The sequence below is a fragment of the Ailuropoda melanoleuca genome, chromosome X, assembly GCF_002007445.2.
Source record: "Ailuropoda melanoleuca isolate Jingjing chromosome X, ASM200744v2, whole genome shotgun sequence".
Taxonomy (NCBI): domain Eukaryota; kingdom Metazoa; phylum Chordata; class Mammalia; order Carnivora; family Ursidae; genus Ailuropoda; species Ailuropoda melanoleuca.
This window is the reverse complement of record NC_048238.1, coordinates 49,879,096-49,900,707: the sequence shown is the minus strand read 5'-3', so window position 1 is coordinate 49,900,707 and position 21,612 is coordinate 49,879,096. Positions and strand designations below refer to the sequence as shown.

The following is a 21,612-nucleotide window of genomic DNA, read 5'->3' as shown; positions in this document are numbered from 1 at the left end:
TAAGGAGGCAGAAAAATAATATATTATTATTACTATCTCATTTAATCTTTAAAACCACTTATCATACCCATTTTACTTGAAGCCACTGAGGCTTAGAAAGATCACTAGTTGAATGTTACCCAACTATCAAATATAAAGCCTAAGAGTAAACTCAGTTCTATGAATTGCTGAAACCTATGCTCCTATCACTACACCCTATACCTTCCACTGCCTTAGGAGCACAAGTTTGCTCTTAAAGCACTAAACAATAACCATTGTGATTTCAGTGGGCAAGACAGTTGTTCATTGCTAACCAAGGAACATGGGTTAACTTATCCTTTCACTGAATATTGCAGAAGATTCAAGCCTTCCTACCTACTAAATTACATTATGAAAACCTGTACGTGCTCTTTGATTTGCCTTATGAACTATGACCCAATGCTCCCAAAGCCTGTGACTTCAGCCCTGCCCAGAATGATCATACGTGGGAAGAAGAGGCAAAAGAGGCTGCTCAGATGTTACCAGTGGCAAAAACTACTGCAATTTACAAAGCATGACATTTAAGCAGTGATATTATCTTTTCCTCTCTTAGAGAAATTAACTTTTGATAGTATTCAAAGATATGTTCTTCCACCTTTCAGGTTTATCTCTTCAAATCTGCATTGCAGAATTTCTCAATCTCAGAGCAGTTGACATTTTGGGCTGGGTAGTTCTTTGTTCTGGGAGGGTCATGTACATTATAGGGTACTTAGCAGCATCTACAGTCTGTCCTCATTGTATTCTAATAGCACCCCATAGGTGTGACAACCTAAAATGTCTCCAGACATTGCCAAATATCTCTTGTGAGGCAAAATTTTATAATACTGCTATATTATAAAAGATATAGGAATGATGATTTTGTAATCTTGGCTCTAATGTCAACTAGCTACATGGTCCTTCTGTGCTCCAGTTTTCTAATTTGTCAAATGGATATGATGTTGCTATTCAGTTGAATGTTCACTGAGCATCCTTTTTGCCAGACAATATGCAGTGCATTGGGGATTTAAAAAAATGAACCAATCTTAGTTTTTGCCTTCAAGAAGTTTACAGTCTGATGAGGAAGACAGACAACTATATCAAGAATTATAAGGAAATGTGTTGAGCACTGCATTTGGGGTATATATCTAAGGCCTTCATTGAGGAAGCAATCTTTGAATTAGAACTTGAATTATGAGTGGAGGTTTGATAGGCAAAAAAGGGGGGAAGAAAAATTCCAGGTATATACCATTGCATGTTACTCAGGCACAAAGGTGTGTGAGGATGTAGTTTATTTGCAGGGTCTTAGTTTGTCTTAGCTCTGGATTACGCCCTGGATTACACCTGCCATCCTGATGTAATTATTAATAGCGACCCATTCACTCTTAAGTATGTATTGAATTTGGACTAAAAATTTATAGCCACCTATGTATTTGGTAACTGAAAGTAATTCAATCAGACAGGACCATAGAGGGTGGCAAAAGACAAAGTAGGAAAGGTAAATATGATCATATTATGAAGAGTTTTGTGGGTCAACCTGAGGTTAGAGACAGTGGGAAAGCCATGCATGATTTTAAAGAAAAAGGATATAAATAGAGATATGTATTTTTAAAAAATATTCCTTTAGCTAACGAATGGAGAATGGACTAGAAGGGAGTGATCAGAGATGGGAGAAATCAGGCCACTGGTCATAATTAATTAGAGAAATGGTGAATTTTTTTGTTTGAAATAATCATAAAACATTACAAGTAATTCAGCAATAGGGTCCTGAACTAATTCAGTTCTAAAAGGGATGGAGAGGAGGCAGCAGCTGCAGGAGGGACATGTGGGTAATAGAATGAGCGGAACCCAACCACCAATCATATGGGACAAGTTACAGGGAAGAAGAAGCAGAAGATTACATGTGTTTCCAACTCATACAATAGGATGAGTAGTAGAAGCATTTAGAAGGGACATGGCAAGAACAGTTATTTGGAGCAAGCTAGAGCAGATGTGGAAAGCATTTGATGAGGGATAGGATCTCTATATGTGCTGGTTGCTAGTCCTGCAGGGTTGGAATTCAGGGGCAAGTTTAGAGCTAGATCTGAAGCCCTATGACTATGGAGAGCAGACTACACCTATACCACTTCCATCTTAGGGATGTATTGACCATACAGCCAAATGGTATAGTCTGTCAGCTCACTTTTGCCTATCATTGTAGGGGCTTTGGGAATATCCTGGGTGAAATATTACTGCCAGTATGAGAAGGAGACCAAAACGCTCACCATGACACCTATGGAGCAGAAGCCAGGTGCTAAACAGGTCAGTTCTTTTGTGTGCCTTATTTTTTGAAATGCATCTGTGACTGTATCTCAGAAAAGAGTGTATCTTAACTTAGTGTCAAAGAATCAAGTCCATCACTTTCATGTGAAGCCATGACTGTATGTTCCTTTTGACCTAAGTTTGCATTGGACCAGATACTACTCAATTGAGTGAAATATATCTGTTAATTATGTCAAGCCTTCTGAAATGCCTGTGCTTTTTCAGATCATTTATTAAATTATTACAAGTGCTTGTCACATTGTATAAGAAAATTTGCAAGAATGTGGATGAATTACAGGAGGATAGTGTTACTTGCTTCTAAGAAGTCTCTACTTCTTAGGATTCTTAGGATTCCTTTAAATAGCAAGTGTTTAAAATATCATTTTCCAAAAGTCCTTGTTTAGAGAAGTATGTCTGTTTCCTAAAGTTGGAATAACCTATACCCCATAGTCTGTGTAATGTTCAGATATATTTAAGCAGGTAATGCCTCTTCTTCTGTCCTCCAAAACTTCCCGTCTCCTAAAATGTCAAGATGAGTTTAACACACTAAGAAAATAGTTATACCTAGAAGAACCTAATCTTGTACTTTACAAACTATACTTTACTTATTATATTATATTATTTATATTATATATATTATATATATATAGTCCATTCTCCATTTTTTAGCTAAAAGAATATTTTTTAAATACATATCTCTATTTTTATCCTTTTTCTTTAAAACCATGCATATATATGTATATATATATATATATATATATATGATCACACAGCCAAAAATTTTTATTCTTTCATCTCACTTTTGCCTACCTTTATAGAGGTTTTGGAAATTCTCTCTCTCTCTTTCGGGTTTACTAAGATAAAATCTTACAGATAGGCTGTTCATATTCTAAAAGTAGTGTAGTGTGTCCCTGAAACTGTCTCTTAGACTGGGTCTTAAGGCATGATTTTTAAGGATTTCTATTCTTAACAAATTGTTTACAGAGTAAAACAAGGTTCATTTGTTAGCACTGAACCTTGGTGGTACGAGAAGACCCAATTTTGGTAGGCAGAAATTTAGAGAAAAATTGGGCCAATTTGTCTCCATTGCTGATGCTTTCCATGGAGGATCTCTCTTGTATGGCTTTTCAGAGAAAATTAGAGAGGACTGAGATTTGGTGTCAGGCGATTGAAAACTGCCTTTTTTGTCTTTAACCAAAAATTGTATCACTCAGCTTTTTTTAAAATGTTTTTTATTATATTATGTTAGTCACCATACAGTACATCCCTGGTTTCTGATGTAAAGTTCGGTGATTCATTAGTTGCGTATAACACCCAGTGCACCATGCAATACGTGCCCTGCTTATTACCCATCACCAGTCTATCTCATTCCCCCATCACTCAGCTTTGAATGTGTATTGGAGATGGAATGCACCTCTAATGAAGTGTACCAAATGGGGTTTCCAGAACCCTCATCCATGCTTTTATATGGGCCAGTTACTCATTCCTGACTCCAAAACTCTTCTTAGTTTCCAGTGTGTTAATTACCAAAGTCCCTTTCAATGTGACTTCAATAAATTTGTCTTGTGTTCTACCACAATATTTTTTCCATTTCTGTCACAACTTAGCTGATGCATCTTACTTTCTAGTGCTGGAGTTTTTTCCTTTTCTTTTCCTACACACATTACTGTCCCAAAAAGTAAGCTGATTTGGGCCCTTTCTCTCCTGCTCAAGTACCTACTGCAAAGCTCAATGCAGAAGCAGTAATTATCACTTTCATATCCTCCTAGGAGATGAGCACAAGCTCTCCTTTTAGTTTTTCTTTCCTTCTTCCCTTTTTGTTGAGTGGCAGCTTGTAAAATTGCAGTAGTGTCAGCCTAAGCAGTTTTAATATGGGATTCCTTATGGAGTAGAAAGAGGAACTTGGTTCTCTATTTAGAAGGAAGGGAAGGTAAAGTAGTACCTTGAGTTTCCCTAAAATGAAGTTGGAAGTGATTTCTTCTTGTCAGTTCTCTCAGTTCCTATTACTGGTTTGTGTTTTAGAAAGGTAAGTAATGCAAGTAAGCGAGACTGTGATAACACCTTAAAATCCACTATTTATTGAACATCTACTGTGTGCCAGGCACTGAGCTAGACACTTTTGGCATGTGTCTAATTTACTTTCCCAGTAGTCGTGTCAAGTATTAAAAGTTCAATTAGGCCTCTTTCTGACTATGGTATTTACCCTTGTTGCCTACTATTTCAGCCTATCAACTTCCATTTGTGTTGTCCTGCTCACTTAATAGGTTATCTTCCCATATTCTGTTTTATAAGATCCCCATTATTTCCCTGTCAGGCAGTTGTGGTAAGAGGAAAGAGTGCTTTATTTTGACTTTCAACAACTGGGTTTAAATCCTAGCTCTGTGACCTAGGAGCTTTTTGACCCCAAGTACATTATATAATGTTGTTCAGTATCATTTTCCTCATCAGAAAAATGGCAAGAATGATACTGTAGTTCATAAAAATTTCTTAGCCACTAACTCTTTCCTAGATTCTAGAGATATAAAGATAAATAAGATGCTGCCCATGCCCTTGAGTTCTCAGTCAGTTGGGGAAATAAGGCACAAAAGCAGGAAGCTTTAGTATAATGCGTAAAACACATAGTAGGCAGTGCATAGGATTGGGGAAGAATTTTGGAGGAAATGAAAGCTGAACTGCACTTTGTAGAACAATTAAGAGTTTAGGCAGACCAAGAATATAGATAAAGTCATTGCAGGTGGAAGAAGCATTATTTGCAGTTTTGAGTCATGAGAGTTCTGACATGTGTGAAATGAGAGCACTTCTGCATGAATGGGGCATAAAACAGATGGAGGAGTAATAGAGAGGGCTGAGGCCCCTGAGCTATGATACCTCTGAATCTGAGGGAGTTGAGAGTTTAAAGAGGGAGGCTGAGTATATGATGCTGTTAATTACTGTCATCTCGAAAGAGTAGTAATACCCCTCAGTATTGGGGTAAAGAAGGCAGATTGAAGGTTGAATTTAGAGTTGAGTTTTTATAGTATAGGAGCAGCAAAAGGATAGGCCTGAAAGGGGGTTGAGTGTGCCAATAAGAAAGAAGTATTGTTTGATCTGTTGGATCAGCTGTATAGGCCAGTTTGGATGGCATAGTACCTAGACCCAGACCTGCACTTGGGAAGTGTTTCTGAATTCCAGGCAGCAAGGTGGTCAGCATTTTCCCCATTTAACAGATTGTGAAGTTAAGATTCAGAGAAGAAAATGATTTGCCCTGGGTTGTAAGCTAGTAAATGGTATAACTGAGACAAAACCCCAGGTTTTAAACTTCCTAGTTTATTACTATTTCCACTATACCGACTTGGGTGACTTTGGGTATGCCATTTTACCTCTCTGAGCTTCACTTCTTTCTAAGGGTTATTGTGAAGAAAATTGGTTTAAAGATACCTAGCATAATGTGTGGCAAATGGTAGGTAATTGATAAGTGTTACTTCTCTTTCGTATACCACATTGTCTCTGTTGAGATGATAGAGGGAAACTGAACAATGTGGGATTGGGAAATTTTAATCTGTGGACACAGTGGAGTTCAGTGGCCTTATTAAGCGCCCATAAGACTAAGGTGGGCTACACTATTCTGCATATATGAAATATCAAATGGAACTTTGAGTAGTATATAAATTGGCTCATTTTCTCTACTCCTGCCCTATCTTTGGAGAGATTGCTTTTGTGATTCCTGTCTTCCTGAAGAGTCCAGAGGTGGGGAATGAAAATATTTCTCTCCCCTCCTCCATCTGCCAATTTAATGGAAGGAGGGTCACATAAAGCCACTTCCAACCTGGAGGTTTTATGAAAATTTTATTTGGTACACTTAATGCCATTTGGTCAGCCCATTTGTCTTACATTCCCCTTATATTATGTATAATGAGCTTCCTGTTTAATCTACCATGCTTGGAAAAGAGTACTGACTTACCCTGAGCATTTTGTCCTGGTCTCAACCATTAATTGTTGGAGCAAGAAGAAACCATCTGCTGCAAATACTGTTTGAAGGGACAAGGTTCTTTCTTTTTTTTATAATAATATTTTTATTGTAGTATGTTAGTCACCATACAGTACATCCCCAGTTTTTGATGTAAAGTTCTATGATTCATTACTTGCATGTAACACCCAGTATGAAGGGACAAGGTTCTCAGTGAGGCTAAACATTACTCCTGCTGCCCTGACAGATGCCTTCCAAGTGGCTGAGGCTACTGCAGGAGGCAGAAGAAACTTCTGTGCATTTTTTTTTCAAATTGGCTATTAATCCTTCTCTTATATCAGGGGCCTTTGGACTTAACCCTGAAGTACTGCGTGAGGAGGAAGACAGAGTCTATCGACAAAAGGTTCTGTTTTGATATAGAAACTAATGAAAGGTAAGCTGTGCTAGTATGAATTGGTAATGTCTTCATGTGCCAGGTGCTGAGCCTGAGTAGATCTTTTATTTTCCTCTGTCATCTCTTGTGATGAAAATGAGTAAATCTATTTGTGACAGTATTGTCTTGGCTCTTCTGCCTGCTGTTCACAGGAATCCCTGTTAGACCTGGCACAGAGCTGGTTCTCCCTGTGGAAGGTTCAGTCATCTTTGCCTCACCTGCTCTAGGCAGAATAAGTCACTCCTAGGATTTAATTTGCTGTCAGATATGCAATGGTCAGCATTTGGTGATGCTGCAGGGACGAGATAACAAAACTCATTCTTTTATTTTTTTGTGGTATCAAGTTTTTATTTAAATTCCAGTTAGTTAACATATAGTATAATACTAGGTTCAGGAGTAGAATTTAGTGATTCATCACTTACAGACAACACCCAGTGCTCATCACAAGTGCCCTCCTTAATGCCCATCACCCATTTAACCCACCTTCCCACCTCCTCTCCAGCAATCCCAGTTTGTTCTCTATAGTTAAGAGTCTGTTTCCTGGTTTGCCTTTTTTCCCCCTATGTTCATCGGTTTCATTTCTTTAATTCTACACGAGTAAATCATACAGTATTTGTCTTTCTCTGACTTATTTCACTTAGCATAATATACTCCAGCTCCATCCACGTTGTTGCAAATGGCAAGATTTCATTTTTTTTATGGGTGGGTAATATTCCATTGTACATGTGCCTGCACATGTGTGTGTGTGCGCGCGCTTGTGTGTGTGTGTACACAGTATCTTCTTTATCCATTCATCAGTTGATGGACATTTGGGCTCTTCCCATCATTTGGCTATTGTTGATAATGCTGGTATGAACATCAGGGTGCAGGGGCGCCTAGGTGGCGCAGTCGTTAAGTGTCTGCCTTCAGGTCAGGGCGTGATCCCAGTGTTATGGGATCGAGCCCCACATCAGGCTCCTCCGCTATGAGCCTGCTTCTTCCTCTCCCACGCCCCCTGCTTGTGTTCCCTCTCTCGCTGGCTGTCTCTATCTCTGTTGAATAAATAAATAAAATCTTAAAAAAAAAATCAGGGTGCATGTATTCCTTCAAATCAGTATTTTTGTATCCTTTGGGTAAATACCTAGTAGTATAACTGCTGGGTCATAGGGTAGCTCTATTTTTACCTTTTTGAAGAACCTCCATACAGTTTTCCAGAATGGCTGCACCACTTTGCATTCCCAACAGCAGTATAAGAGGGTTCCACATCCTTGCCAACACATGTTGTTTCCTGTGTTGTTAATTTTAGCCATTCTGACAGGTGTGAGGTGGTATCTCATTGTGGTTTTGATTTGTATTTGCCTGATGGCAAGTGATGTGGAGCATATTTTCATGTGTTTGTTCGCCTTCTGTATGTCTTCTTTGGCAAAATATCTATTCATATTTTCTGCCCATTTTTTAATTGGATTAATTTGTTTTTTGGGTGTTGAGTTTGATGAGCTCTTTATAGACTTTGGATACTAACCCTTTATCAGATATGTCATTTGCAAATATCTTCTCCCATTCAGCAAAACTCATTCTTTTATCTCCTAATAAAACATACAAGAACAAGTGAATTGGAGCACATTTTAAGGGGAAATAGAAGGGATGGAGGATGGTAGTGGTATTGGGGAGTCTTTTCCCCCCACTTGGTACAAACATGATATAGACTTCCCCTACTTTGCAGGTAAACTAGAAATAGTTTTTAACTTTCTGATTTCAGCTAAGGCTTTCAAACTTTGTACTTTATTGCATTCATTTCTTTCCAGTCTCCTCTTTTTGTTTTCTGGACCTGGACAGTTTTATCAGAGATGAATTTAACCTTGAAATTTTAAAATGAGAGCATTTGGAGTTACTTTGGAGAAAAGCATATTATGTAGTTGAGAGGTTGATCCAAAAGTCAGTGAACAAATGTTTCTACATGTTATTTCAGTCTATCATTTCTATGTATTAGGTACCGTGTAGTAGAATAGAACTTAAAACGGTCAGATTCCTAGAAAGGGACTTAAAGGTTGAATTACAATATCATATGAACAAAACTATTGATGACTGGAATCATAAAGATTATACTAAGAGATGAGGACACTTTTTTTTTTAGTCTGAAAATATGTAGAAAGTCCTTTTCCCCATTTGAAATTTCCGTTTGTTAATCCATATGATTTCGTTGTTAAAAATTGATGGTCCTGTCCAAAGATGGTTGTGATAGTAAACATTGTTACTGGTAACCATACAGCTGTCACTCATTTTTCCAACAGCTTCAGGCCTAGTTGGAAGGGGGGGGAACTATACTTCTATTTATTGCAGAAAATGACTGTTGGCTGTGGCTTCTCTTTCACGAACCTTTATTGTCTCTCACTCTGTAGCATCAAAGTGCTTACAAGAAATAAAAATATTCTGTGTCTAGTTTCATTCTGATTCCCTTTTCAGCTTAAATTTGCAAGCTGTTTGCAAATAATATTCCCATAGACTCAAGCAGTTGCAAATAATCTGGCTCTGAGATTGGGTGCTGGGACCAGTTTATCTTCATATATCTTGCACCTAGCACTATGCATGGCTTATGATAGGTACTAAATTTGGTGTTAGTTTTAAATGTATTTTCCCATTCCATAACACTGAGGAATTCTGAGACCAGAACCAAGAATTAAAGTTTTGATACGTCTGTGATTTTAGTTACCACATATTGGGCACTTAAAAAATATTCACTCATTTAATCCCCTTCCCCCATTTTATAGGTGAGGAGACTGAGACTTGAATATGTTAAGAGACTTGCCCAAAGTCACATAGTGGCAAGGCTGAGCTCAAGCACTCTTTATAGGTCTCCAAAGTCTATGTTTTTTTTTAAAGATTTTATTTATTTATTTGACAGAGAGAGAGAGACAGCCAGTGAGAGAGGGAACATTATCAGGGGGAGTGGGAGAGGAGAAAGCAGGCTCCCAGTAGAGCATGGAGCCTGATGCAGGGCTCGATCCCAGGGACCTGGGATCATGCCCTGAGCCGAAGGCAGACGCTTAACGACTGAGCTACCCAGGCACCCCTCCAAAGTCTATGTTTTCCTAGAAATTTTGTTCCATTGTCTTATAAGGAGAATAAACATGCTGTGAAATAAAGCGTCAAATATAATAATGAACAGGTGCTGAGGTACCTCTGCACACATGGAGTTTTCTGAGGAGTGTGGCATCTGCTTTCCTGTCTAGTAAATCTGATATTTGCTAGAAACAAAGTCAGCATTCCCAGCAGGCATCAGGCACCTGTACTCATGTCCCTGCAACACAGAGAGCAAAGGACTCTTTGAGTCCCTTTTACTATCTCAGGAATAGAGGGTAACTTATTTTTTAATTAGCTTTTCTGCCAGGGTGCTTATTTGGCTCAGTTGGTTAAGCCTCTGCCTTCAGCTCGTGTCATGATTCCAGGGTCCTGGGATTGAGCCCCACACATCAAGCCCTGCATTGGGCTCCTCGTTCAGTGAAAAGACTGCTTCTCCTTCTCTCCCTGCCTGCTGTTCCCCCTGCTTGTGCTCTCTCTCTTTCAAATACAATCTTTAAAAAAACAATTAGCTTTGCTGCCAATATTTGAAACCACAGGCTTATAGTTCATAGAGCTTGAAGTGCAATAACAACAACTATAATAACAATAACAACAACTGCTTACATTTGCCTATGTACCAGGCACTATTCTCAGCCCTTGAAGTGTATAATTTCCTTTAATCCTCACTACGGTTCTATGAGGTATGGGCTGTTATCCCAATTTCACAAAGGAAGACAAGGAGACAGAGAGAAATTAAGCAGCTTAGGTAACAGCTAGCAAATGGCAGAGCCAGGGTCAAAATCCGGGAATTCTGGTCTTCAAACCCACACTCTTAACCACTGCACTGTAGTGCACTTATGCTATATATGCTGTTTTACTCTGGATGACTGATTGGGACATCAGGAAGGGCAGGGCATTTGTCTAAGGTCATAAAGATAGTCAATGGAAGATCCTGGACTGGAAGTCAGTGTCCTTTCTACTTTGTCATCCTGTTCTTATCAATATCATTCTGTGAATTTGACTTTCTATGGCACCCAAGAATCCTCACATGCTTCTTGAGTAGTCACTTATTTATTCTTTCAGCCTCTCTGTAAGGTTAAGAGAAGACACATACTGGATTTTTCATTTTCCAGATAGGGAAGCTGAGTTCCAGGATGGGTTTAATGTCATATCTGGTCTGTACTGTCTGCTGTTATGTCTGTTGCTCATTTCCTTGTTCTTCCTCTGGCTTCAGGATTCAGCTGGGTAGCTGTCTTTACAAAGATTTCTAGACTTTCTAGCCCTATGTGATATGTCCAAAAGGTTGGTTATTTGTTAGAGAAAGGTAAACTTGAAAGAATCCAGTGCCCAAAGCCAAGTCTTGGTTTTCAGTTGATATTGGCTTTAAGATCATTTGGGGGTTTTCCTTTTTTAGATGTACTTTAATAGAAAGTGAAATAGAAATCCCATGATATCAAAACTGGAAGGGACCTCCCAGCTCATCTGGTCCAACTCCCTTATGGATAAAAAAAACTGAGGCCTATAGAGGCCCAGTTACTTTTCCAGGCTCTCTGAACTCTCTTGTCATTGTTCTTATCATTCCATGACTCTGAGAGAGGTCTTACCTTAACAGAAGGAGTAAGAGGAACCAGTTTCTCATAATGGCGCAGATACACAGGTAATGCAAGGAGACTTTATATCTGCAATAATACGGTCAATCTGAAATTCCCAGTTTGGTCGTGAAGGTCTAAAAAGCCCATATATTGTATACCAACTTGAAGTATCTCTGGTTGTAGGTATCCTACAAGTAAATAGAAAAAAAAAAATCTGTTTGAGGCTATCTCCTACGGAGAAAATGCCGGCTAAGAAAGAACATGGCTGTTGGACCAGAATTTCTAAATTTAAATCCTGGCTCTATACTTACCCACTGTGTGAGCTTATCAGTGCCTCAGTTTCCCTTTCTGTAAAATAGGGATTCCTATATAGTACCTGCTTTATACGTTCCTGGGTAGATTATATGAATTAATTCATATAAAGTACTTAGAACAGAACTTGGTACCTAGTGAGCATTCAATAACTGTTAGTTATTTTTAGTCATAAGATTGCTTAAGTCAGCCAAAAGGCCTCCTCCCTGTGCTGAGCCAGTGTGCATGTTGTTGAATTCTTTCCAACTGGAAATACTCTTTGAACATCATAGATGGGGGAAGTAGCAAAGCCACTTTTTTTGACGCGTAAATGTGCTCGTGCTGAACATGCTTACTCCTAGAGCCCAGACCAAACTGCTGGCTTCCAAGAGAGAAAGGCAGAGATAGCCACAGTTTGGCTCAAGTACAATGGAGCCAATTTAAGTGTGTATTATGGTGAGGTATCTTGGCATCTACCTTCCTATTTCCTTGCCCGACCCTGGCGTGAGCTTGCCAAGATACCACCTCCTCTAGGGTTCCCAAAGTCACCGTTCTCTAAATGTTTCATTGTTTTTTTAAGTAAAAGAGATTTTGAAACATTGGAATTCTGTATGTGCCTGCTCATTGTGACACCTCCCAGGGCTGAGAGAGACCTGAGATCACAAGACTCCATTCTCTCAAGTGAGTTTTCTACTTTTAACTTGTCATTTCTTCCCCCTTAGGCCAGGAACCATCACTTTGCAGGCCCTTTCAGAAGCTAACAGAAGGCTATGGATGGAGGCCATGGATGGAAAAGAACCTGTAAGTTACCTCAGGATACTAGAGAAACCTCAGCACCATAGTCCAGTGTGTGAGTGCCCTTAGTGGTACCAGTGCATCTAGGACAATTAAACGGTCAGATCATCAGACTCAAAATTTTAGATCTAGAAGGAATTGTTGACTTGACATTTCTTGTTTAAAAAGTAAGGCAGTTTGAGTTCCAGAGAGGGTGAGGGACTTCTCTGGGCTTACTCTCAGAAAAGGAATAACGGCTGGGCCTAGATTTCAGGTTTCTCAGCTTCTGGCTTCGGTGTTACCTTATGCAGCTGTGCCCACAAGATCTTCTTAGGAAAGAAAATTAAGCCTTTTTTTTCAGTTTATAAAATTAATATGTGTTCATATAGAAAGATGGAAAATAATTATCATAACGGAATAAGCATTTATTAAGATTTTATTCAAAATGGTTTCCTGCCCCCATCTGACATTCCCAAGTCAGCTTATTCTCTTTAAGGGTACAGCTGGTGGAGAAGATGGTACTGCCATCCCGTATCTCAAGATGTGCCAGTCCGTTTAGAACATTGTTACTCAGGAAGACAAGCAGTACCTTAAAAGGTTTAGTGATGATCATAGAAACGCCAACATGAAGAGTCAGAAATGATTAAAAAGCATTTTTTCTCTTTGGTATCTTCCACGTAGGTTTCTTCTAGTGGTATATGAACTAATATCGCCTTCGTAGTGTTGGAATTCCAGAATCTTGAATTTGCATCCTAGTTGTGCCATTCAGTGGTTGTGTGACTTTGAGCAAGTTATTCTCTCTCTCTGAGATTCAGTTTTCTTCTCTTCAGTAAGATGGGTTTAATGATCTCTGTTCTACCTACCTCACAGGGTTGCTTTGGAAAATCAAATGAATGGAAGTCTGTCAACCATAATGTGCTATGTTAGTTTTAGATGCTTCTACCTGGGCTAAAGAATGAGTGCAAAGCTACTGATATTCAATAATATTTGGATAGAGTCTAATGTTCTTGTTTTGGTCAAGGCAAAAATGTGCTAAGAGGGGGAAATATACTCCAGAGTGTTCTTTCTGTGTCTCCTCAGTGCCCTGGAGACTAAAGATGAGTGCCCAGATCTCAGATTGCATTTATAGCAACCAAGAAGGTAGCAGGAGAGAAGTGGTATTGTGAGGATTGCCATACAGAAAGTAGTGAATGACCTGTCTCTCCTCCCTCCTTCCCAGAATCCTGGAGCTTAACTACTGCATGCCTATGATGTTTCTCTAGGAAGATGGTAGGAGGCTCAGCGGCATTTTATTCTTGATTCCTTCTTCCGAACTTGTTCTCTCTTTAGGTTTTAAAGATCGAAGGATGCAGATGGCTTTTTGTGGAGAATAATATGGGTCCACTGAATATGGATCCTTAACAACTTGATTATGATAGACTTTCCACAAATATTTGTTTATAAAAGTGGCAGCAAGGGCTGGTCAGCGCAGAAATCTCACTCATTGAAATATCCAGGGGCATACAGACATGCAAAAAAATTTCTTTTAGAAGGAGAGCTTGTTAAAGCAGACTAACAGATCCCATGTCGAAGGCTTATTTCCTGCAGTTTCACATTATTATTGTTGCGGCTTTACTAAACACCCCAATTCACTAATCTTACACATGGTGCATATGCCTCTGTTTAAAGTGTCAAAGAAGATCAGGACTTGAAGGGACACCTACTCCAATCCTGATCATTTTAGAGATGTGAATTTTGAAGTGTAGAGAATGAAAAGGACATGCACGAGATTTCATGGTGAGGTAGAGGTGGAGCCAGGACTAGACTTCAAGAGTCAAGAATCTCTTCTTTTGTCTCTCACATAGCTATCAGTGTGTAGTTCAATATGACTCAGACAAATCTTGATCAATGCATGGATCTCTTTCAGTTGGACACTGGCTTTCCTACAGAGAAACACCCATTAATTAGCTGTTGGGGTAGGAGGTTGGTATTGGGAACATTTACATTTTGCCACCAATGCCCGTTAGCCATGTATCCGTTTGAAAACTATTTCTTTTCTCTCATGCTCTCTTGCTCCATCAGAAAAATTCTCCAAGCTTTACCTAAGTAAATCTCTAAGATGGGTAGGCTACAGCTTCAGCTGCAGTGAGCTTCTCTGCTGGTCTTCAGAGATTGTTAATTCAAGTGTTTGCTAGTGACCTAGGCACAGATGATTCTGTTTAGCCCACTTTTTCATCTTATTAAAGCTTAAGAGTCGCTAATGGTTTTGATGGTCTATCTGGGGAAAGAGATTTAGTATTATTTGCCACACTTACTTACAGTGATTCATAATAGCCATTGCTTTTTCTTTCTCTTCTTTTGTAGATCTACCACAGCCCCATAACAAAACAGGAAGAAAGTGAGTCAAATTTATGATCTATTGACATTACAAACCGCTAGCTGTCTTAATCACAGTTAGTACTTTCATCAGTAATATGTAATATTGATGCAAGCATATTTATTGATGCCTCTGTGTAGAATAAAATTCAGACCTATTTTTTTAAATATGTCTACTTATCGAAATAAGGAAGTCACTTTATCTTAGCTTATGTTGTGGGTAGTAATAGTAATACAGAGAAGAACATTGTATCTCTCTTGTTCTAAACACACGATGGAAATTATGTGCATTTCCATCCTAACATTTCATGTTTGATGTTGTTCATGCCTAAAACAAACATACTGCAATAGGATAGCTAAAAGCATTTTGTGTTATAAGAGTAAAAACGCTATTCTTCCCCTGAAAAAAATATCTTTCCATTTAAGGGCATTGGAAATGAAAAACCATAACCTTTATTCTCTCACTGCAGTCTCCTAGCATGATCAACAAATGTTTGGTAGGTAAAACTTGTTATAGTAGGATCTAACTCTGTTTTCCTTTGTTTGAAACAGTGGAGCTGAATGAAGTGGGGTTCAAGTTTGTTAGGAAGTGCATCAATGTCATTGAGACCAAAGGTAAGACATGAACCAGAGTATTGGTGGTGTTTGAATTTGGTCACTCTGAATTTATTCTGGGGCAATTTCTCTAAAGTAGCAATGATGCCATTTGTTGGTCAGGACTCATTTTAGCAATGAAGCCTATTTATAAGCCTTGAACACTAGACACAAATTTATAAAATTCTAGCAAATTCCAAACCATTGGTATCCAAGCATATTGGGAGAATTTGTGGTTTCCTGCTTTTAAAGAGAAAGAGCTTAAATAATCAAATGGTACAAAGTTCTAAGTTATACAAGAGAATTGTGTCCTAGAGATCTACTGTACAGTGTCAAGCCAGAGTTAGCAATGCTGTATTGCAGACTTAAAAATGTGCTAAGGTGGTAGATCTTGTGTTAAGAGTTCTTATCACAAAAAAATAATAATGAATAAAGAGGGCTGTAGGAAAGTTTTAGAGGTGATGGGTATGTTTCTGCATAGACTGTGCTGAGGGTTGGTTTCACTTATCTCCAAAGTCACCAAGTTGTATATATTAAATATGTACAGCCTCTTGTATTTCAGAGAGAGAGAGCATCAAACAGCATCAAATACCTGGGCACTCCTCAAGTAGTGTTATGAGAGTTCCATCACAAATAAATAAGAGTTCAATTTCTGCCACAATACATACTGGTTTAAAAATTGATGGAGTGCAAAGCTGAACTCAGACAAATGTGGAATCAGTGTTTTTTTAGGTTGATGATACTCTCTAGTTTCTGAGAATATTTACAATGTGGGCAGGTAGTATATGAGTCAAGCCTCTTTATCTTTGAAATGTTGCTAGAATTTCCCTATATGCAAAATGGCCTTTTGTTTCACATATGCCATATTCCATCCCTTTCTTCCTTTATCACTGCTCACGGGCAACTCAGGGTTGATATTTCCTCCTTTTTCAATTCAACCCTAGCTCCCTTCCAAGATGGCGGCACTATTCTCAGCCACCCGCTGCTACACACCTAAGCATATTTTTCTATTTACTATAGAGTATATTCTTTTCTGTTCACATTAATGAAATCTTGGTATAATCCAAATGAAAGTATGGAGAGAATAATTTGGAGAGAGGCTTCGAAACTGTTCCCCTAGAGCTTGGAGAGGGTAGGGAGACATTTTCCTCTTTGAACTGACACCAAGGTGTAAGTACCTATTTCTCTACCCTGAGGGAAATGAAAGGTCTAGCTATGGAAGCAAAACTGACCTCAATCTCTTTCCCTAGGGATCAAGACAGAGGGATTGTACCGTACTGTGGGCAGCAACATTCAGGTTCAGAAGCTACTGAATGCCTTTTTTGGTAACAATTTTAATTTCATAATTCTTATTGGAAATTGTGTATCAAAATAAAGGTGACCATAAGGCAAAGGAGACATTGCTATAAAAGGGTGTGGAATATTTAAGAAATAGTTTCAAAGGAAAAATGTACACATATTTGCCTACCCCGGCTCAGAGACAATCTTGCCTTGAAACAACTAGAATCTCTCCTTCTCCACATCATATTGACACCTCAGAACCTTTGCAATCTGGCTTCTACCCCAACCTCTCCACTGGAACTACTTTTGCCAGGCTTAGAAGATATCTTCTGTGAAATCCAGTGGACAATTTTCAGACTCTCTTGCTTGATCTCCTTGTGGACTACTCCCTCCTTTTTGAAACTTTCTTCATGTGTGACTTCTGTGACTCAACATCTTGTGATTTTTCTAAAATCTGTATTAAACCTTTCAAGTGACTCTTGTCAGGTCCTTTTTCCTCTTCTGATCTTTTCAGTCTTGGCTGCGTATTTTCAAGCATTCCATCTTTGCTGCCCTTTGCTTCGTCCTCTACATGTATTGCTAATGAATAAATACTAACCTGGTTATGCATCACATTTTTCCCTTTTTACATGTCTAGTAGTTTTTAAAGTTTTTATTTAAATTCCAGTTAGTTAACATACAGTGTGATAGTTTCACATGTATGATATAATGATTCAACACTTCCATACAACACCAATTGCTCATTACAAATATAATCCTTAATCCCCATCACCTATTTAACCCATCCCCCTACCCACCTCCCCTCTGATAGCCATCACTTTGTCCTCTATGGTTAAGAGTCTGTTCTTGGTTTGCCTCTCTCTTTTTTTCCCCTATGCTCACTTGTTTGGTTTGTTAGATTCCACAAATGAGTGAAATCATACGGTATTTGTCTTTATCTGACTGACTTACTTGGTTTAGCGTAATGCTCCCTAGCTCCATCCATGGTGTTGCAAATGGCAAGATCTCATTCCTTCTGATGGCTGAGTTTTATATATATATATATATATATATATATATATATATACACACACACACACACATATATACACATTTGTATATACATTTATATATGTATGTGTGTATATGTATATACACTTATATACATATATATGTATATACACTTATATACATATATATGTATATAAAAACATACACCACCTCTTTATTTATTCATCAGTCAATGGGCATTTGGGCTCTTTCCATATTTTGGCTTATATTCATAGTGCTGCTATAAACGATGGGGTGCATTTATAATTCAAATTAGTATTTTGTGTTCTTTGGTTAAATTCCTAGTAGTATAATTGCTGTATCGTAGGGTAGTTCTCTTTTGAACTTTCTGAGGAGCCTCCATACTGTTTTCCAGAGTGGACACACCAGTTTGCATTCCCACCAACACTGCCAGATGGTTCCTCTTTCTCTGCGTCCTTGTCAACACCTATTGTTTCTTTTGTTGTTGATTTTAGCCATTCCAACTAGTGTAAGGTGTTATCTCGTTGTAGTTTTGATTTATATTTCCCTGATGATGAGTGATGTTGAGCATTTTTTCATGTATCTGTTGGCCATCTATTTGTCTTCTTTGGAAAAATGTCTATTCATGTCTTCTGCCCATTTTTTTTAACAATTATTTGTTTTTTGGGTGTTCAGTTTTGTAAGTTCTTTGTAGATTTTGGATATGAGCCCTTTATCAGACATGTCTTTTGCAAATATCTTCTCCTGTTCTGTAGGTTGCCTGTTAGTTTTGTTGATCGTTTACTTTGCTGTGTAGAAGGTTTTTATTTTGATGAAATCCCAATAGTTTATTTTTGCTTTTATTTCCCTTGCCTCAGGAAACATATGTAATACGAAGTTGCTTTGGCCAATATCAAAGAGGTTACTGCCTGTGTTCTCCTCTAGGATTTTGATGGTTTTTCATCTCACATGTAGGTCTTTAATGCATTTTTTGTGTATGGTGTAAGAAAGTGGTCCAGCTCCATTCTTTTGCATGTAGATTACCAGTTTTCTGAATACTATTTGTTGAAGAGACTGTCTTTTTTTCCATTGATATTCTTTCCTGCTTTATTGAAAATTAACTAACCATTCAGTGGTGGATACATTTCTAAGTTTTCTATTCTGTTCTATGTGTCCATTTTTGTGCCATTGCCTTACTGTCTTGATCGCTACAGATATGTAATATAACTTGAAGTCCCTAATTGTGATGACTTCATCTTTGCTTTGCTTTTTCAAGGTTGCTTTGGCTTCAGGGTCTTTTGTGGCCCCATACAAATTTTAAGATTGTTTGTTCTAACTCTGTGAAAAATGATGTCAGTAATTTGATAGGGGTTGCTTTGGGTACTATAGACATTTTCATAATATTTATTCTTCCAATCCATGAGCATGGGATCTTTTTCCATTTCTTTGTGTCATCTTCAATTTCTTTCATCAGTGTCTTATAGTTTTCAGAGTACACATCATTTACCTCTTCAGTTAGGTTTATTCCTAGGTATGTTACGTTTTTTGTGCAGTTGCAAATGGGAGCAATTCCTTGATTTCTCTTTCTGCTGCTTCATTATTGGTGTATAGAAATACAACAGATTTCTGAACATTGGTTTTGTATCCTGCAACTTTACTGAATTCATTTATCAATTCTAGCAAGTTTTTGTGTAGTCCTTCAGGGTTTCTAAATATAGTATCGTGTCATCTGCAGATAGTGAATACTTGACTTCTTCCTTGCCAATTTGGATGCCTTTTATTTTGTGTGTGTGTGTGTGTGTGTGTGTGTGTGTGTGTTGTCTGATTGCTGTGGTTAAGACCTCCAGTACTATATTAAGTATCAGTAATGAGAGTGGACGTCCCTGTGTTGTTCCTCACTGCAGAAGAAAAGCTCTCAGTTTTTCCCCACTGAGGATGATACTAGGTGTGGGTTTTTCATATATTCCCTTTGTTTTGCTTAGGTATTCCCTCTAATCCCTTTTGAGGATTTTTTTTAAAAAAATTGCTTATTATATTATGTTAGTCACCATACAGTACATCCCTAGTTTTTGATGTAAAGTTCCATGATTCATTACTTGTGTATAAGACCCAGTGCACCATGTAATACATGCCCTCCTTTATACCCATCACCAGCCTATCCCATTCCCCCATCCCGCTCCCCTCTGAAGCCCTCAGTTTGTTTCCCAGAGTCCATAGTCTCTCATGGTTCATTCCCCCTTCTGTTTACCCCCCTTTCTTCTTCCCTTTCTTCTCCTACCAATCTTCCTACTTCTTATGTTCCATAAATGAGTGAAACCATATGATAATTGTCTTTCTCTGCCTGACTTATTTTGCTTAGCATTATCTCCTCCAGTCCTGTCCATGTTGCACCAAATGTTGAGAAATCGTTCTTTTTTTTTTTTAAGATTTTATTTATTCAACAGAGATAGAGACAGCCAGTGAGAGAGGGAACACAAGCAGGGGGAGTGGGAGAGGAAGAAGCAGGCTCATAGCGGAGGAGCCTGATGCGGGGCTCGATCCCATAACGCCGGGATCACGCCCTGAGCCGAAGGCAGACGCTTAACCGCTGTGCCACCCAGGTGCCCCAAGAGAAATCGTTCTTTTTGATGGCTGAGTAATATTCCATTGTATATATGGACCACAGCTTCTTAATCCAGTAATCTGTTGAAGGGCATCTTGGCTCCTTCCACGCACGATGTGGCTATTGTGGATAATGCTGCTATGAACATTGCGGTGCATATGGCCCTTCTCTACACTACGTCTGTAACTTTGGGGTAAATACCCAGTAGTGCAATTGCTGGATCATAGGGTAGCTCAATTTTTAACTTTTTGAGGGACCTCCACACTGTTTCCCATATTGGCTGTACCAACTTGCATTCCCACCAACAATGAAAGAGGGATCCCCTTTCTCCGCATCCTCTCCAACATTTGTTGTTTCCTGCCTTGTCCATTTTTGCCATTCTAACTGGTGTAAAGTGGTATCTCAATGTGGTTTTGATTTGAATTTCACTGATGGCTAATGATTTTGAACATTTTTTCATGTGTCCGTTAGCCATTTGTATGTCTTCATTGGAAAAGTGTCTGTTTATATCTTCTGCGCATTTTATGATTTGTTTATTTGTTTCTCGCGTATTGAGTTTGAGAAGCTCTTGGTAGATCTTGGATACCAGTCTTTTATCTGTAGTGTCCTTTGCAAATATCTTCTCCCATTCCGTGGGCTGCCTCTTAGTTTTGATGACTGTTTCCTTTGCTGTGCAGNGATGACTGTTTCCTTCGCTGCGCAGAAGCTTTTTATCTTGATGAAGTCCCACAAGTTCATTTTTTCTTTTGTTTCCCTCGCCTTTGGGGAACAAAGGAAAAAGTTGCTGTGGCCGATGTCAGAGAGGTTGCTGCCTATGTTCTCTTCTAGGATTTTGATGGTTTCCTGTCTCACGTTGAGGTCTTTCATCCATTTGGAGTTTATCTTTGTGTATGGTGTGAGAGAGTGGTCAAGTTTCATTCTTTTGCAAGTGCTTCAATATTCTCAAATCAATCTATGTGACAGTCCACATTAATAAAAGGAAAGAACCATGTGATCCTTTCAGTAGATGCAGAAAATGCATTTGACAAAGTGCAACACCCATTCATGATAACAATCTCAAATATTTTCATTCTTTTGCATGTAGCTGTCCAATTTTCCCAGCACCATTTATTGAAGAGACTGTCTTTTTTCCACTGGGTATTTTTTCCTGCTTTGTCAAAGATTAGTTGCCCAAAGAGCCCAGGGTCCATTTCTGGGTTCTCTTTTCTGTTCCATTGGTCTATGTGTCTGTTTTTGTGCCAGTACCATGCTGTCTTTGTGATCACAGCTTTGTAGTGCAACTTGAAATCTGGCATTGTGATGCCCCTAGCTTTGTTTTTCCTTTTCAACACTTCCTTGGCGATCAGGGCCTTTTCTGGTTCCACACGAATTTAAGGGCTGTTTGTTCCAGTTCTTTGAAAAATGTCATTGGTATTTTGAT

The 21,612-nt window shown here is 38.6% G+C and overlaps 1 protein-coding gene across 8 annotated transcripts in view; it reads left to right on the top strand.

Annotated features, from left to right (window-relative positions):
- Nucleotides 1-21,612, top strand: part of OPHN1 (oligophrenin 1) — a 569,682-nt gene that overhangs the window by 319,724 nt on the left and 228,346 nt on the right. For all 8 annotated transcript variants that reach the window (XR_004622535.1, XR_004622536.1, XM_034650021.1 and 5 more), the window contains exons 10-15: nucleotides 2,195-2,295; nucleotides 6,583-6,674; nucleotides 12,319-12,397; nucleotides 14,714-14,747; nucleotides 15,278-15,340; nucleotides 16,570-16,644. Coding sequence is in view for 6 of the 8 variants with exons in the window: in XM_034650021.1 (XP_034505912.1) it covers nucleotides 2,195-2,295; nucleotides 6,583-6,674; nucleotides 12,319-12,397; nucleotides 14,714-14,747; nucleotides 15,278-15,340; nucleotides 16,570-16,644 (444 nt within the window). In the remaining 2 variants the exon portion in view is untranslated. The remainder of the gene's footprint in view (nucleotides 1-2,194; nucleotides 2,296-6,582; nucleotides 6,675-12,318; nucleotides 12,398-14,713; nucleotides 14,748-15,277; nucleotides 15,341-16,569; nucleotides 16,645-21,612) is intronic.